The sequence below is a fragment of the Pseudonaja textilis genome, chromosome 1 (assembly GCF_049901715.1).
Source record: "Pseudonaja textilis isolate UNSWEBS1 chromosome 1, rPseTex1.2, whole genome shotgun sequence".
NCBI lineage: Eukaryota > Metazoa > Chordata > Lepidosauria > Squamata > Elapidae > Pseudonaja > Pseudonaja textilis.
The window spans coordinates 144,587,180-144,605,902 of NC_141990.1; the positions used below are offsets into that span (position 1 = coordinate 144,587,180).

The window sequence follows — 18,723 nt, forward strand, 5'->3', positions numbered from 1 at the left end:
AGATTTACAGCAAGGTTAACACATATACAGTAATACTTCTCATTAGTACAAGAAAATCATTTTATATTCAGTTCAACAGTATGGTAGAAACAGATAAAACAAACATGCAAAGGACTGAAGGTGCTCGTTGCTGCATATCACTGGTATCTTATAATCTTACAACTATACATTGACAAATGTAAATATCTTCTCTCCAGTGTTAATATTCTAGAATATTTCTTCAGTAACTTTGCCCAGTTCATTTATGCACTGCATAAAAAATTAGGCAATTAAATGGAAGGAAAAACTCAATGCACTGAAGATAGAAATCCATTCAATGGGATATAGTTGATTCCTCTTTCTCCTCTTCGGGAAAAATTACTTGGGGAGCCAATGATGTTGAAATGCAATCCCATAAACAGTGTTAAAAACCATGGCAATACAAATATGTAGCACAAAGAACAGAAGGAGACATTTCCCACAACAGCTTTTAATAGTTCCCTATTGTTTTTATTTTCTCTAGAGAATATAATTATATTAAATAAAATATATAAAAAGCATATGTAGTTTTGACAGCATAAAATGCAGAATTTTAACAAATTAAAGATCTACTTCAAGAATCAAGCATATGCATTGCAGGATCACCATACCCATTACATATTTGGGGAGGACTTCTTATGGGCACAATGGGATTTAGTGGGGGGAAAAACCCAAATATGTTGACTAAATTCCATTGCAAATTAAATATTGGAATGGTGTAGCAATAGATTTAAGCATTTCTTACAGCCATTAAATAACAGAAATATCATATTCCAACACAACAACCCTTAAATGGTACAGATGGGCACTAATAAGTCCAAGCTAATTGCTTTGGTACCTACAGGCTCCAGAACCCACTTTTCAGAATTTTGTTTTTAAACATTGGAAACCGGCATGCTGCAATGCAAAGCTTCAACATCTAGCGTCATCTTTATCTTCAATAATGCTTCTATGCCCCAAATGAGATCCATCAGCTTTCTTAGCCAATAAGAATGATGGGCAGTTGATCCCATTGCATTGTTTAGCACTATGCTCATCTGCCAGGTTAAAGTTACATGGGAGATATTATTCTGTGTGAGTTATAAACTAGGGGGATATCAGGTAGAACTCTAGTGAGTTAGCGTTTTGTTAAATGTACTGTATTCTCCAGCTATTTTCTGAATAAACAAAGCCCAGAGTAGCCATTTTAAGAACATTCATGTTCCCAAAATTCCAAATGTACCTAATAGTAGAAAACAGCTGAGGACCCCTCAGGCTGGGAAGTTTTATTGTTAATGCCTAAATTCATTTAATCCCCTACAGTATTCCAACACAGCTGCAAAAAAAAAAAGGAAGGTATAAATGGATCCTTCCACAAATTTAAAATATCAAAGGGCTATATAAACGGTTGTTATCCTAACTACTAGATCCATTTTTACATCATTTTAAATTTCTACTTCCAAGGATAAATCCTAATCAATAGGAGTAAATGCACGCAGGTGATTTATGCAAGAGGATTTTCTGTAGGGATATAATGCCCTCTGCTGCTACAAATACTGCTACAGCACAAGGAAAAACGGATATGTAACTACCTTAAAAATACTTGTTTGACTAGCACATCTAAGCTATAGGATGAAAATATTATTTTGGTATAATAAAAAAATAATCTCAACATATTTAGAACCTAGACAGAAGAAAAGCTATGTCCTACATTTGTTCATTGCCACCCCCATGATTTCATTCCATTTCTGGAATGCCAGATTTAAATCACTTTGCTAGATTTATAATAAACAAGCTTTTTGTTCATTTCACTGTAAAATTCATATTAAACTTATTTACATAATGATCCAATATATAAGGAACACTATGGTATAAAATATCAAACTGACCAAAGGTCAATTGTTTAGGTGCCTCAATGCAAGCTGTCCTTATATCTTGTGGTAAACTTGGTAAGCTTGTCTGGCGTCCTATTTTGAACAGAATTTTAGAACGGAGCTTATCTTCTCACCCAGTGTAGCTCTTCTTACATCTTGATGTAAGATGTTAAGAAGCCACAAAGAAAAAGTTTTCCTGAGGCTCTTTGTAACACTGATTCATCTTTTATTATATTGAACAGTTTTTCAATCACATAGGACAGTGACAGCTCTGCAAATGATCAAAAATCCACCCATCTAGGATGGATCCAACTATCGCCAGTAACACAAAAGAATCATAGCAGGCATATAGTGGATCGTTTGCAAACATTAACATGAAAAGAATTCCATCTCTCTTTCTCTTTCTCTCTCTCTCTCCCTCTCTCTCTCTCACACACACACACACAAAAACCCCGTAAAAATACCATCCATCAGATTGAAGGAACCTACATTTTTCTTCATTTCAACAGTTTTACTACTACAATTCTATTTATTTTCCCTTCCCATGAAGAAAATGGTCATCCATGCAACTGGGGGTAGGGAGAGGAGTCTTCAAACTGGTCTGCCTGCCAGAAAGCCAGATTACCATAGCAGATAAGTTTAACAAAAAAAAACCAACAAAGCATTTTATCAATTGTTAAAGATTTGTTTGAAAAAGGCTCGCTTGAAGCACAAATAAAATTCTTTCAGCGTTTCTCAGAAACAACTGATGAGCTTTTTCATATTATGTGTGTCCCCTAAAGTTAGAGTGAATTAATGACATTTTTCTTAGAGAATGTATCTTGCTTATCCCCTTCTCTGTTTAAAATGCAGAAAAAAGCCAAATAATGGGTGAGCTACAGTAAAAAGCACATAAATGAGTAACTGTCAAACAGACAGAGCTATTAAAATAATAAATCTTGCATATCCAACTGTGACACATAATACTATATACCAAACCTTTTAAATGCTTGAAATAAAAGACAAAATGTAATGAAATCTCAAACTGTTTAATGAATACAACTGATGAAAACCTTACATACGGCATACCAAAATGAACTTGACTGCAAAGATAAAAAACATCATTCAAACATCCGCAGTCTAGCCATAATAGCTCAGCATTCAGTTCCACGAATTGGCAGCTTCTGTGCTTACAAAACGCTCCTTCATCTGAAGAGCTTGTACATTCTTTTCAATGAACTAAACAGATCTCATTCTGTAAGTACAGATTATCTCCTTCTGAAAGTAACAGGACTCTTCATGAGTGTAAAAGCACATGCGGAACTCTGGAGTAGGATTAACGTTTCCAATTTGCCTTACAATGCACTTATTTTTAAATAGACTGATTAAAATAAAGGAGTGGAGGAGCTAGGAAAAGCACCTACTTTTGATGTGCGTTGAAGTTGATCTCCTACATATGTTTTACGGAATTGATCCAAAAACCAGAGTATTGCAAGTTCTACTTTCTCATTGCTAGAACGTGGTAACTGGGCATCCATCAAGGATATAAGTTGAAAGACTCTGAAATGAAGAATAGGAAATTTCTGTTTACCCTTGATACTCAAACCAAAAAACAAGCAAAACTGCAGGCATTTCACTGAACATTAAGTATGGCTTCTTTGTGCACTCTACCAAAAGTAATTTATCAATCCATCCAATTTATTTAGCCTAGTTCCTCTTAAGGAAAAAAGTCTTGGTGATTGCACTATCAAACTCTGATTATCAAGGAGCATAAGTTCTCTGAATTTACCACAGCATTTATACAATATTAATTTAGCTTTTGCTTGATCCACAGAAAAGCCAACTCCAGCTACAATCCTGAATTGGGTTCCAGAAACTTATAGATTAGAAAACAGTAGAGAGCTAAATACTAGAGTAGCTATTCATGAATCTATGCCTGTCCTTTAACTTCAACAAATGAAAGCTGTAAACATTCCTTATGGATTACAGGTAGTCCTCCTTTAGCAACTACCTCATACAGTGACTGTATTTATGAAGGTAATGAAAAACTAACTTTATGACCAATCTTTGCATGTACAATCTTACATGTCTATAAAGCAAAGGAAAGGTGAAGAAAGATGATAACCATAATCATAGTTTCACTTAGCTAAATGAGGACTACCTGTATAACTATTTGCTTAAAGACGCTTTGAATCACCTCACCAACACCATACAATGATGGATAGCTTTTAAAAGAATTAATTCATGAACAACAGATACAATGTTCAGTACTTCCATTGTTGAATGATGGGAGCAAACAAAGCCTATCATGCGTTCTGCTAGTTTCTCACTGTTACCAATATAACTGTAGAGGCACCAAGGAAAATCTTGTTTTTAAAGTGAAACTGAATCTCAGCACCACCATTCATAGTATGCTCAATAATGAACTCAGCTTCTCTTCCAGGTGATCTTAAGCAATGTAATGTTTGAAAATCCATTTTCAGCAAGGCCTATACAGGGGCTTATTAGTAAAATTTCTTATTTCACAAAAATAATGTTTAAAAGCGGTTTAGCCATCCTGTAAAAATATAATTTTATTCAAATGTATTTTATTCTTGTGACATAGTTCTATTCTATTCTATAGTTCTATTCTGTTAATACATACCGACAGGATAATTCACCATCCATTGCATCATGTTCATCTGTACTGGTATAAGTTAATCTTCCTCCTACAACAGTTCCAACAAGATAGACAAGCCATGCCAAACGACCTGGAATGCAGAAAAAGAAAATAAATTTCCCATAAAATATTTGCTGCAGAATACCATAAAATATTTGCTGTGAATTCTAATGCTTACTAAGAAATTATGGAAATAAGAAAAGCAGGTAATTTTCTGAGGACATTCAGTGATATTCATGGAAAACAAGGATGGGAAAATTTTGACATTAATTGATCAAAATATTAATATTCTCGCTTTATGTTACACCAAACTATTAAAACAAACATTGCTAACAATTTCTATTCACCAAGTTTCTGATCTTTCTCATATTCTTTAGATGAGATTTTAATTTTATGGTTGTGATTTTATTTGTTAAAAACTGCTGTTAAGTATTATATACTTTAGTTTCACTACTGATCTTATTCAACAAATTTTAAAACCTGTTGTTTCCGGCAATTTCTTTTCCAGATTTAGCCTTTAAAAAGAACATTTACTAGACAGGATTTTTTTTTTTAAAGCATACTGGATTTTTCTTTTCAGGACTCTCTCTTCCTCATACTTAATTTGTGAATAAAATAACAGTACAAATGTCTAGCTTTACTTACTGCAATTCACTTGCTTTTACTGCATTATAGATTACTTGACAAATGCTGGAAACAGCATTCATATTCATTCGGCTCTAATGATTTACCCATTAGCCTTTAACGTGTTACAAGTATCCAATCACAGAAAGCAACAGGAACCAATGCTTCAATTAAAATAACAAAAGTAGCAACCTAGTCATTCCACAAACTACATGCATGTGGTATCACACACATACAAAAGGGGTAGATTATGTTGCAGAGTTTACATCATTCGCTCCCTTGACTCCCCACATGGACATCTCTGCTTGCAACCTAATATTTAAAAAAAACATCTCTCCAGAAAAGGCCACTCTTCAGTTGAAAGCTTGTGCAAGGATGGGTTCAACAACTATACCTGCTGACCTTATTCAAGGCTTCTTATACTGTGGATTAGAGGGGATTCACTAATTTTTAAGTAAATGCCTAATCATTAAGTTCTGCATATTAGTAAGCTTACAAATTTCTTCTCCACTTCCCTTTCTTTTCTCAGCAAAGGCACAAGAGTTCTATATACCATATATGACTAATCTACCAATAGTGCTAAGAAGGTGTGAAACAATGAAACATTTTCTCTTTCTCTCTCTTTCTCATTTATATAGCTGCCCATCTCATCAAAAGTGACTCTAGGTGGCTGTAACTATGGAACTTTCATATCTATTGGCTTTACAGGTATCTTTTACATTTTAAAGTGAAGAAAAATGGCTTCAATTGTCTGAAAACACAGCTGTTGGTTGAGAATATAAAGGCAAGCAAAATAAATTGACATTTCAGAAGGCAAGAACAGTTAAGACAAAAGGGGCAACTTGGGAGTAAGGCTTGGAGATGATTGGCCCCTCCTATAAGACACAAAGGAGGAGCAAAGGGACACGAGCCTTTGCAGGAAGCAACTTTGTTTGTTCTGGTCAGTTTAAAATCTGAAACTCCGTGTTGACTTTGTGCTCTGTTTGGCCTTGTACAGCTAATTGGCAATTTAGTTGTTGGCAGCATTTCATGGGAGATAAAGGTGGGTGCTTATCAGCCTTATCCTGAAAGACTGTGGCAGTCTTCTGTTGGGACTATTCATAAACTGTTTGGGACTCATTACAGGCTGTGAATGCATATAATTCACAGCCATTGAAATAAAAACAAGGTTTGGGGGAACAGTGTGTGATAGATACTGTCTCAGGAAGCCTTGGTCAGAACAATACCAGTTAAGACAGTGATGGTGAACCTATAGTACACAGGTCACAGGTGACACACCATACCATTTTTGGTGACTTGCTGGACACCCCAGACCCTATGGAAGTTGCGTAACAGGACTTTGCTTTTGCATAGCTCATAAGGCATCTGAAAATAACACAAGTATTCTCATGCAATTTTCTGAGGTTCTAGAGGCCTCACCAGGCCCTCTTGGACAACTTCCGGAGGGTCTATAGAAGCCTCAGGACCTTCTGCAAATCAAGAGGGCAATGCTCTTGTGCAGCTTCTGAGACATCCAAAAATTGTGTGAACCCTCTTACGCAATTTGCAAAACTTCTGGAGAATCCAGAGGGAAGGAGACAAGAGGAGAGTCTGCAGAAGAGGTTTAGAGAGCCTCTTTTGTCTGGTGTGTGTGTCTGTGTGTGTGTATGTCTCTGTATGAGAGAAACATGCCAGTCAAGATAGGCATTTTCTGAATTTTTGACACATTGAGCACAAAAGGTTCACCAACACTGAGTTAAAAGACAGGTTGCTATAATCTGTTGGCTCCTAAACTCTTGAATCACTTGCCTAAATTAAAGAAGTCCATATTCCCATAATTATATTGAAAGGCACTGGATGATTTCAACAACTGACTAGTTTTAGTTTTAAAATTTCTACGATTATTACTGCTTTATTATTAATCCCACTGACAAAAGCCTAGAAATATTTTAAACAAAGCAAAATAAAGTATTCAGAATTCAGCATTTTTAAGATCTATGTATCTAATATGACAAACAATAACATAAAATTTGGCATGTGCTTTATTGACAACAGTCAAATGATATTTAGAGGCTTAGAAACTCTGTATTTCACCAGTAACAATTCAAGAATTTCACTATATCTGAATGTATGAATACTGTAAGACTGAAATTGAGAAAGCCATAACATGGATTGATAACCACCTCAAAATGTAACATTAAACTCAAAAGTACTTCTGTCAGCACAAAGAGTATTTCACTAATAATCTTGAGTTGGTCCCTATACACAGAAAATAAAATTCATTTTCCTTCGCATTTGTGCTTACTTCTTTGCTCAAAACATTCGGTATTGCTCTTTTCCAGCTGCTAAAGGAGAATATTTTTTCTTTACCAAAATAATTATTGCAGTAATAATCTGTAATTATGTTTTATAACAGCAATAATCCCAAAGAAATCAGTCATTACCATAGATCACAAGTAATCGTTAACTACTGTTAATGACCCATTTCTTGGGGATTATTGTTTTAGCAAACCATGACTGCATCACAATCGATACAAAGAGCAAGACAATATAATAAAATGAGGTCTTAATATTATATTAACTTATTTTGGAACATTAAAAGCCATTAAACATCTAAATTAAAGTATGCATAACTAGGGGAGGTAACATTTATTGTTCTGGGCTTGCAGAAATGTTTAGTCCACAGAAAAGAAACTGAATATTACATAAACACTAGCAGAAATATAAACCAATGTCAAAATTATTTCTAATAGTAATTCAAATCATTGACCTTTTTTTCTGAAAAAAAGAAAAAGCTAGGCTCTGGCCAATTTCTGGGCTTAAGATATTCAGAATCTTTAATTTATTTAAAGAACTAAATGAATATCATCCTAGAAAGATATGTCTTCATTTTAATTATCATCATAATCCTTTCTATATTGCTTTATGAACGTTAAAATTACTCTGCGTGCATTATCTCAAAATTCCTTACAACTCTGTAAATTAGGTTATTTTTATTACCCTCATAATGTACACCAAGGACGGATGGGGAGGCCAAGGCAATAGTTTTCAAATGAGTCCCTAATAAAGGTACTAATGCATGTTTATATAAAAGCACTATTTCTGAGTGGAAAAAAAAAGTAGTCACTAAGAGAAAATATATCTTCCTTTCTTTCACTGTAGCATGAAGAATATTAGCATGTTTGTCTTGTATTTTTCTGTTAGTTTAAGGCTCTCTCTTATCACCAGGCCTGCCCTGGCCACCCTGGGATGAAGCAGCCTTTACCCGTTACATGTTGATGCCACTTTTGTTGTCATTGTTAAAATAGCACCACTTTTCTCCTTATGACATTGTAAAATGGAAAACTCTAAAATCTAAAATATTTTTCATACTAAAATGAATGTTATACTATGTTAAGCCTATGTTCACTCTAGAAGAGAATGCTATACAATGGAACCTCGGGTGACGCCCAAAAATTTAGGGAAATTGTTGCTTTTGGTCATGAACAGATCCTCAGGTGCCGATCAGTACAGCTGCAGCGATTTTCCCTGCTACAGTGATTTCCCCTTCTGTGCATGTGCAGAACTGTAGGCGCATGTGTAGTCAGTCTCGCTTCTGTTTGTGGCCAAATTGGGTTGCAACCGAAGTCCTGGAACAGATTACGGCCATGACCCAAGGTTCCACTGTATGAGTGTGAATGCAATGACAGTTAATCTAAATCAGGGCTGTCAAACTTGCAGCCCATAGCTGGAAGCGTCATACACTGGCATTTCCACACCCGGTGTAGCGAAGGGGGAGTCACGATACATCACGTGACGCCATGATGACGTGAGTCTGACACCCTTAATCAAAATCTTCCCTTACTAAAAAATGTTATGTGAAAGCCTCAATAATTCGGCACATGTGCAATTGCAACATGGATGCAAGAGGAATAAATGATTATTTATTCAGGCTCTTTGAAGGACTGCCTTTCCCTTATTACATTCACCAGGCCTATCAGGATGAGAAAGCAGGGTACGTGTCCAATCAATTAGGGATGGTTGGACCATGAAAAAGGGTGTTCTCAGTGGTGGCCCCCTTCTATAGAACATCATTCCCCTGAGGTATGGTTAGCCTCCACCATGTTGCTTTTCTGAAGGAACCTAAAAATGTGGTTTTGTCAGCAGGCCTGGAGACCCAGAATGGAAATGGAACCAATCAAGTTAATTTGATTGTGTTGCTGCTGGCTGATGGGGTAGTGGTGGAGAGGGTTATAGGTTTTTATGTTATGATTTTTAATGTTGTAAAGCCCAAATGACTTGCAGTGAATTTTAGGAAAACCGATACAATGAGGACATCAATCAGAAAATAAATGCATCAAAGATAAGGTAGTTATGTATGACAAGGAAAATGGCGTGACTGCAAGTTATTTATTTGTTTGTTAAATATGCTCCTTATCTCACTGTGGGGCTACTCAAGGTAGTTTACAATATCCAAGTTAAAATATTTACGAAAGATGGGAAAACTAATCAACAAATGTTAGGCCATATAAATCTTAATGGAATGGTAATATATAGTATATGACATATTGCAAGAAAGAAAAAGAAAAGGAAGAAAAACGGCAGTGTTCTAGTGTTATTCTGTTTATACTGTGCTATGAAAGAATTGGATTGTGTCAATAATAAAAGTAGGCTGAATTGGGGTACTTTTGTATAATAAAAAGTGGATAGGATACTCATATATGATAAATCGAATATAGGGTAATCAATGAACATGAGGTGATCTATACACAGACTGAACACAAGTGTTTTCACCACCACAAAATAGGTATATTAAGATAATCTGGTTACATTGAGAAGATAATGAGGATGAATCACAAAGGTGCTGATAATTGCAGTTGTCAGTCCATGGAACAAGCTGCCATATCATGGACTGAGTGCCTTCAGTAGAGGTTGGCAGACAAAGAGTGAATGGTAATCTGTCAGAGATACTGCAGTGGATCTTGCAGTGAGCAAAGGTTTGGACCAGATGACCTCCAACCCATCTTTCAATAATTATATGAATATATGAAGAAGAATCAAGGTTCAAGAGGAAGAGAAAGGCCAAGAAAGTTGAGTTAAAGATATACTGAACAAGAATTTTAAAAACAAAAGGCAACATACTAAGCACTATCTGTCATGGTGGAAGCCAGTAAGCATGGAAAAATATGTATGCCAACTCTGGTTTAACCATTGAGCAAAATAATCATGTGCTCAGAAAGGGGAACACCACAGAGTTTTTTTCTTCTAGTTATTACGCTCTTAACTCTTTCACTGCCACGTTCAACTTTAACTTTCAATAATTTTTTGTAATTATATTTTCCCCATGTAACCATTTCATTTAAAAGTGTATCAAAAGTGTTAAAAATTTGCCTTTTTTCTATTGCTCTAGTTACAAGTAAATTTGTTTATTTTACTTATTGCTATTTTGTGTTAAATACATTTTTTTAAAAAACACGCAGCTTCTATTTAACACAATGGTGAGGTTTGACCTGGGGAAATGACCAGAAGAAAAACTGAAGTGTTTTTTTTTATTTCATCTTCAGCACTTATTGAGTCTTAATGTCTAAGCAATAGAAGGGATGAGGGGCACTAGCTGGGCTGTGGTAATTCTTATGTGAAAAATAATAAGTAGTTTTTGAAAAGCTACTTCATAGTTGTAACATTTCAGTGAAATGGGGAGGAATCAATTCCTTCTTTCTCCTATAGCCTCTTGAACCAACAATTTTGTCCTAGAAGTTTGTAAGATCCCCTCAGGCAGGGGTGAGAAAGAAGACAGAAAAAGTTCAACTGTTTGTATACCTCTATACAATATTGGATGTTTTTTGGGAATAATATTTCTTCTTGCACTAAAAACTGATTAAAAAATAAATAAGTGAGCCAAACATATGTGGCAGACATATGCACAATTAAAATCAGAAAAATAATATATACTAACCTTCTTGAATTGAGATTGCCAGAGAATTTCTACTAGATGACTGCAACAACTTCTGATAGTTTTGTGCATTTTGGTCAAACAACTGTACAAGAAGAGCACAAGTCTTTTCGTATTCACATCTACTAACTGTACATAGCTGTTCTAATTGCTGAAATACTGTGGCTGTATCATCCAAGGGATCATCCAAACCTTCCCTAAAATCCATATAAAAATTATAATGGACAATGTAAAAATCACTGGACAGTCTGAAATGACATTACAGTCGATATCCACAAACAGCTGAAATCAGCATAAACACCTTGCCAGAAGAAGGTGCTTTTTTAATGATGAAAGCTGGTTGATTAATTCAATAATGATGAATTTGATGGGGGGGGGGGTTATAATGAAACCTAAGAAAATTTACATTGGAGCAAATGGATTTCAGAGGCACCCTTTTTATTTCAAAAACAAAATTAATGCTGTTACCCAAATTAAAAATAAATATCAGGAAAGAAAGTATCTTTGTGCAACAGAGCTAGCCATAGTTATGGTGAATTATATTCTCGATTACCTTATAACCATGGAAACCGACTCCAATCTAGAAGTAATGTATGCCTTTGTGATTTCAGGTGCATAGGTATCTAAGAGATGGGGTTCTGATGATTTTACAAAAGGAACTGAAGCAACCATTCTTTGCCAAAGGGTTAGCAAGTAATGAACGCTGTTTGGTGCAAATTCCCAGTGCTATAAAGAAAAGAAATGAGTTTTTCATTAGAGTAAGTTTCAATCCAATGCGAGCAATTACAAATGTTATTTGTGATTTTTTTCTTCACTAAGAAAGCTAAGAAAACCCATGATTATGTATTGCAAAAAACAAATGGAGCCCTAAATTGACAACCTTAGAATAGTCTTGGCAGATAAAATGTTTAAAAAAAATCAGTCACCAAACTCTATACATCCCCCTTCCCTTTAAAATAATCAAATCAATCACAAAAACATTCTATTATTACTTTACCTGTAAACTAGTAATAGTGAAACTTGCTATCAGTCTAATAACTTCTGGATAATCTTTCACAACTACTAACTCTCCAAGTTGATAATTGGTTTTCAATCGAGCCAAAAATCGACAGAATTCATGATAGTTACCAGGATCTGATAAGCCCTAAATTATTAAAAATAAAATAGGCATTCATTATGAGAGTCCTAGAGAGAAATAATAGGTCTACTCTACACAAAAAGAAGATACAATCCATCCCCAAATCAAAAATTAATGATTAATGTCATTGTGTATGCCACAAATATTCAAAGAAATAATTGTGAAACAAACTATATTGAGAAGTCAGACACCTAAGAATTATCTGTATGTCCAAAATTTGTTCATGAGAGTAGAAGCTGTGATTCCCCATAGAAGATCATAATAGGCCTCTGGAATGTACTGGAGGAAAATCAGCAGTAAGTTAAGAATGCAACACAATTTACTGTCATTGCAAAGGCACGGGGAAGGAGTAAAATGCATATGGGGTGAACAAGAATAGGGCATCTCTCTAGATGAGTCTTTTGGGTTTTACTTTTCTACTGTTTTTATACAATAAGCAGCCCAGAGTTGTTGAAGTTGATAGTCTAGATATTTGAAATATAAACATTATTGCTTGAATGGATTCATTCCGAACTAATCTAACTAAAATCAGAACTGTTAAACCAGGGTTGAACAAGATCCAGATTGATATGAATTTCCATTCAGATATAGACTAGCTCAAAAATATGAGGCAGATCAGATGATATAAGCACAGTTGAAAACTGGCACATTTTCCACACTATTATTTCAAATGCCTCAAGTAAATTCTTCCATGTGCTAATTTAAGTATTTTACTAAATATCAACCTTAATATTTACAATAAAGATATCCTAAGAAAAAAATTAAACAAATATAACCAGAATTTATGAGAAAATTTGGGGGGGGGGGTTACCTGAGGATTTTCAAGTATTCTTTTTACTCCTTTGATTAGATTACCAAGATACTTGGCACGTTCTGGATTGCTAAATAGGGATCGTCTTGTAGAAGCAAATTGAACTAAACAGGAAAGTGCCTAAAATGGAAATAATGATTTAAGAAATGTGTTAAATGGGACATAAATATTGGTTTTTGAACCAAGCAAGTACTTTGCTATTTTGCTTCATTTGGATTTACTTAAAAACACTTTTAAAGTTGAGCCTGCAGCTAGTCATATTATACATATTTAAAATATAAGAATTGCCATCCATTTGTATTTACCATTGTGAAAAAAATTCTAATAAGGTGAATTAAAATACAGTAACATGTCATATCTCTAAGGTGCCTATAGTTGAAAGATAGGTATCAACATTTTTGTATAAATCAGGTGGTACACAAGATAATAATGGGGTTTTTTTGGTAGCTATGTGACTGCCAACCGGTTACAATGCAACATCTCAACAATTGCAACTATGATAATACAAGGCCAAAATAGAGCACAGCAGTAGACATAGTACGTAATAGAAGGAAGGAATAATAGCTAGCCCATATCCGTTCTAGAATGGGTATAACTACTTGTACTAATGTTGCCTGAAAGTACATACAGAATGCCGTTTCTTAACATTCAATAATTAAAATGAGTGGATAGTCTTGAGAAACAATCCACTTCTGTTATAAATATTTCAGATTTATTTCACATTAGACACCCAACCAATCTATTGATCAAAAATAGACAAGTGTAAAGAAATTATGCACTATCATAAAGACAATTTACATAATAAAATCTAAGCTACATCACTCTGCTCCAACATTTCAAACTATGAAGAAGGAAGGAAATTTGTAACAAATCAAGTACCAGATTTTATTTAGTCATAAGCCAAAATTCTACCAATACGTCAACCTATAACCATGTAACAAACTGAAATATTAAAAGAGAAAAATATAATTAATTGCTTTCCAAACAAACTATTAGAACTTAATTATACTTTGAGTTTCCTTACAGGGATCATGACTAAATAGAATTTTGCTACCATTTTTGAGATTTCTAAGGACTGAATAAGCTAATAGAAAGAAATGTATTCTCTTCTGCAGTACATTTAAAATGCAGCATTCCTCTTAAGGACACATTTTGAATTACTTTTACTTTAATTTGTACACCATTAAATTTTAGGCTCAGCACCTCAGACGTAAGAAGCACAATTAACAGTGGGAATGTAATTATTTACAAGATTATTAACAAAAATTATTACATTGGAAATTTTTTTGCACATGAGCAAAATGGCTTTTTTTCTTGTTCTTTCCGCCTATTAGAAGATTAAAACACGATTCCTAAGTATTTGGGTTTCTTAAAAAACCCAAATACTTAGGAATTTGCTCAGATCTCTGTCGATTTTCCATTTACTGGAGGACAACAACATCGCATAGATTGCATTCTTACTAATTATGCTCAACAAGAATACACACATGCAGAATGTACAGCATCAAAGGTGTAAAAAGACTTTTCAGCCCCAATTCTCATTTTACAATAGGATTTTAGAATAAGGTTGTATTCTGGTCCATTTTTTATTAATACAACCTCTTTGTTTTGTAAATTTTTAAAAATTTTCTTCCCTGCAGTAAACTTCTAAGGCTTATAAACTCATCATTCCATATCAGGGAAAGGAGAAAGCAAAACAGACATTGTTTATTTCCTAGAAGGGGAGACAAAGTTCACTTTTTATAAGGGATTGAATTAGGGGGTTGATATCAAGATTAAGTAGAAAATGGACCAGAATACAACCTTATTCTAAAATCCTATTGTAAAATGAGAATTGGGGCTGAAAAGTCTTTTTACACCTTTGATGCTGTACATTCTGCATGTGTGTATTCTTGTTGAGCATAATTAGTAAGAATGCAATCTACAACATTTACTACTTAATTTGTGTCTGAGTCTGGGATATTTCCTGTTCATGTTAAAATTATCATTGGCTCCTACTCTAAGCACTTTCCAGAAGCAGCTGGGAAACAAGGCCCCTCTAGTCTAGAGGGCCTTTGGACTATGACTGGACCTTGGTTGATTATAGTTTGGGTTGATTAATTTAACTATATTCTATGTTTCCATTAGTTTATGTACTTTTTTGTTTATGGCATCTTATTTCTTATGTATGTTATTTGTAAACCACTGTGAGTCCTTATCAATTCAGCAGCCTATAAACAAGAGAAAGATCAATGTCCACTGGTGATTTTTAGGATCTTCATAGGATCATCCAGTCACTGCCGAAGTGACAGAAATTTCATTTTCATTACTGTGCCAATGTACCATTTTACTGTGAATAGAAAATCAAAGCATACAGGCAGTCCTCAACTTGCAACAGTTCATTTAGTGACCGTTCGAAGTTACACCGAGAAATATGACTTATGACCATTTTTCACACTTATGGCTGTTGCAGTATCCCCACGGTCACGTGATCAAAATTCAGATATTTGGCAACTGGCTCATATTTTTTACAGTTCCAGTGTCCTAGGATCATGTGATCCCCTTTTGTGACCTTTTGACAAGCAAAGTCAATGGGGAAGCCAGATTCACTTAACAACCGGGTTACTTACCAAAACAGCTGCAGTGTTTCACTTCACAACTGTGGCAAGAAAGCTCGTAAAATGGGGCACAACTCTCTTAACAAATGTCTTACTTAGCAGAAAATTTGGGCTCAATTGTGGTGGTCAAGTCAAGAACTACCTGTATATAAGAGTGACCATACATACTTTTCTAAAAGTGCTGATGAGTTACTTCTTATGGAACTCATGTCATCGCAACAGCCGTCTCAAACCAGAAAATAGGACTGCCCCATATTAAATGTCCCACTGACCTTAACTGCAATAGTATACACGCATCATCTTCTTCCCAGATTGAACTAAGATTTCCATAGCAAAGCATAAAGATAACACAATCACAGGACACCTCCAGTAACAAGACTTTTTAGTTGGACAAATTTATCGAACACATCCTGTGTGGACATCTTTAAAGAAAGTTTCCTACTGAAAAAAAAAGACTAAAGATGGTTTTTACCGTACTTACTAACTGAGACAGCATTGAGGGGAGGGAATGATACAGGTCAAAAAAGAGATCCAAAGTCTCTGGTTCCAGGAAAACTGAGAAGAACAAACGTGAAAATAAATGGGTGATTTTATCTTTTCTAGCTGATGCCTATTTCAAAAACACAATAATACATTTAAAATAATAAATGCATGCATCAAAGTTTCAAATGGCTCTTTTTTATAATGAGAAATAGGTGGATTAGGGGAAAAGGTAAGTTTTGTGTATTTGTACATTGATATTTTCATCCTCTCTCCATTCCCCGCCCTTAATTGCCTCTTATTCATGCAATTGTGGCATTTGTTTTCTGACGATCATTGCACAATGAATCAGCAGCACTAGATTTGCGCCAAGTGGACTGTAAATAAAAGGCCATGTTGCAAAACATAGCCCATTTGAAGTTCTGCCACTCACATATGGTTGCTACCAAGAGGAGACTGTGAAGCACCATACTTTCAAACAACTTGTTCCCCAAGAGGAGGAGAATTTATGATTGGGTATGAGATGGCAAAATCCTCTGAACTCAGCATGCGGTTGATTCTTTCCCTTTGCACCACTCATCATGAAAGGAGGTGTTCCTGAAATCCATCTAATTGAGTAAGATTGTATCAACATGGACCAGTGTCAAGACAACATGTGATAGGTCAGATGGTTATAAGCTGCTGTTTATCTCCTTGAACCTAAAAAACTAAATACGATCTCACATAATTACACTAAGCTGTACATTGCATACCAGTATAAACTGCATCAAAATCTACATTCAAGTCAGCACAAAAACAACTTCATCCTTAAAGTGTCTTGCAAATCTGTCATAATAGGGTTTTCAGGACCCAACTGATAACAATAGCCCTCACTTATTCTGAAGAATTCTACTGGTTGGCTACTTCAGAATCCAAACACATCTGGCAGGCGCTAGATTAGAAGAAAGCAAATAGATTACTAGAGCAATGATTATTCTCTTACTTGATCTCCAGTTTGTTGGAATCTGTACAGTACATAAATCATCTGCAGATTCATCTGCTGAACTACCAATGAAGTCATAGTTAAGACAATTGAGGACAAGCTTCAGAAGATGTATTGCTAAATTCTGTTGTTGTTGATCTTGAAGATTTAATGGTTTTGCCAATATCTATTCCAAATAAAAAAATGTGGATCAATAACATACATATTTCTGAATAATGTAATGCGATTATTTTAAGAATTCCAATACATTGTGGTTTAACAAGATACCAGGGTAGAAAGCAGGAGACCGTAAGTTCTATCCCCACCTTAGCAATGAAAACCATCTTGGTGACTTTGTGCCAGTCCCTCTCTCTCAGGCCTACACATGTCACATTGTTGTTGTTATGGGGAAAATAGGAGGTGTTGGATGTGATGGATACGTTCTCTACCTTCATTTATATATAAAAATAATGAAAGCAGGATACAAATAAATGAAAATAAAGCAGCCATTCTACTTCATATACATGGTGCAGAATCTTTAAAAGCAACAATTTTCTTCATATTGGGCTCCTCTTGCAAAGATACAAATGCATATTAAGGGTCTGAATCCAATCTTCCACGCTTCTTAGTCCAATTCAAGGTACTGACTATTACCTTTAAAGCCTTATGTGACATGGGGCTAGGTTACCCAAGGAAATATCTTACTCTCATAATGCTGACCTGTCTCACATAGTCAGGCAGGGAAGGTATGTTATAGACTCCATCAGTTAAAGAATACTGACTGGTAGGGTGCCTTCTCTGCCGTTGCCCCTGCCCTTTGAAATATTCTCCCCACCCCAGAGGTGAGGTAGGCCTCCACTCTCTCCTGGCCTTTCAAAAGGGTATGAAGTCCTGGCTCTGCAGAATGGCCTGCAACCAGAGGTGGGATTCAAATTTCCTAACAACTGTTTCTGTGGGCATGGCCTAATTTGTGGGTGTGGCTTGGTGGTCATGCGACTGGGGTGGGAGTGGCTTGCTGACTGGGCATGGCTAGGTGGTCATGTGATGGGTGGGCGTGGCCAGGTGGCCATGTGACTGGCAAACCAAATATAAGTGGTCCTTGCTTAATGATCAGGTGTTCACTTAGTGGCCAATTGCTTAGCATGATATAAGGATTAATGCAAATTGGAAAGGAAAGACTGCAGAGATTGTGCACAAGTAATTTGTACCAACCAACACACTATGTAAATGAAGATGGTTTATGTTTTATGTTTTTGTTTGTTTAAAAAAATAAAAGTTTTATTTAAAAAATTTCATTTATGTATCCATGCAACTTCTTGTTACATTGATGTTGCCATATATTGATTTAAGCAGAAACAGACAATGTATAACATCAATGTAACAAGAAGTTGCCTGTCTCCCTTTTGGTAAGTTGCTTTTTTTATTTATGTATTTATTTTTTTACTATCTGTTTTTGTTTTTATTAATCATAAAAACAAAACAGATACTAAAGAAATAAACACATAAAAATTATTTTACTATTCATCTTGATGTTTCTTTAAGCAAAGGAGAAAGAAACATCAAAATGAATAGTAAAATAATATTTACTTGTGTGTTTTTTTATTTTTTTAGTACGTTTTGTTTTTATGATTAATAAAAACAAAAACAGATAGTAAAAAAATAAATACATAAATATAAAAAAGCAACTTACCA

General features: G+C 35.0%; 1 protein-coding gene across 3 annotated transcripts in view; it reads right to left on the reverse strand.

Moving 5' to 3' along the window:
• RANBP17 (RAN binding protein 17) overlaps nucleotides 1–18,723 on the reverse strand; it is a 182,129-nt gene that overhangs the window by 146,248 nt on the left and 17,158 nt on the right. For all 3 annotated transcript variants that reach the window (XM_026710357.2, XM_087918698.1, XM_087918703.1), the window contains 8 exons: nucleotides 17,053–17,218; nucleotides 16,072–16,145; nucleotides 12,994–13,113; nucleotides 12,042–12,188; nucleotides 11,598–11,770; nucleotides 11,048–11,241; nucleotides 4,495–4,600; nucleotides 3,275–3,410 (listed from right to left, as the gene is read on the reverse strand). In XM_026710357.2, the coding sequence (XP_026566142.1) occupies nucleotides 3,275–3,410; nucleotides 4,495–4,600; nucleotides 11,048–11,241; nucleotides 11,598–11,770; nucleotides 12,042–12,188; nucleotides 12,994–13,113; nucleotides 16,072–16,145; nucleotides 17,053–17,218 (1,116 nt within the window). The remainder of the gene's footprint in view (nucleotides 1–3,274; nucleotides 3,411–4,494; nucleotides 4,601–11,047; nucleotides 11,242–11,597; nucleotides 11,771–12,041; nucleotides 12,189–12,993; nucleotides 13,114–16,071; nucleotides 16,146–17,052; nucleotides 17,219–18,723) is intronic.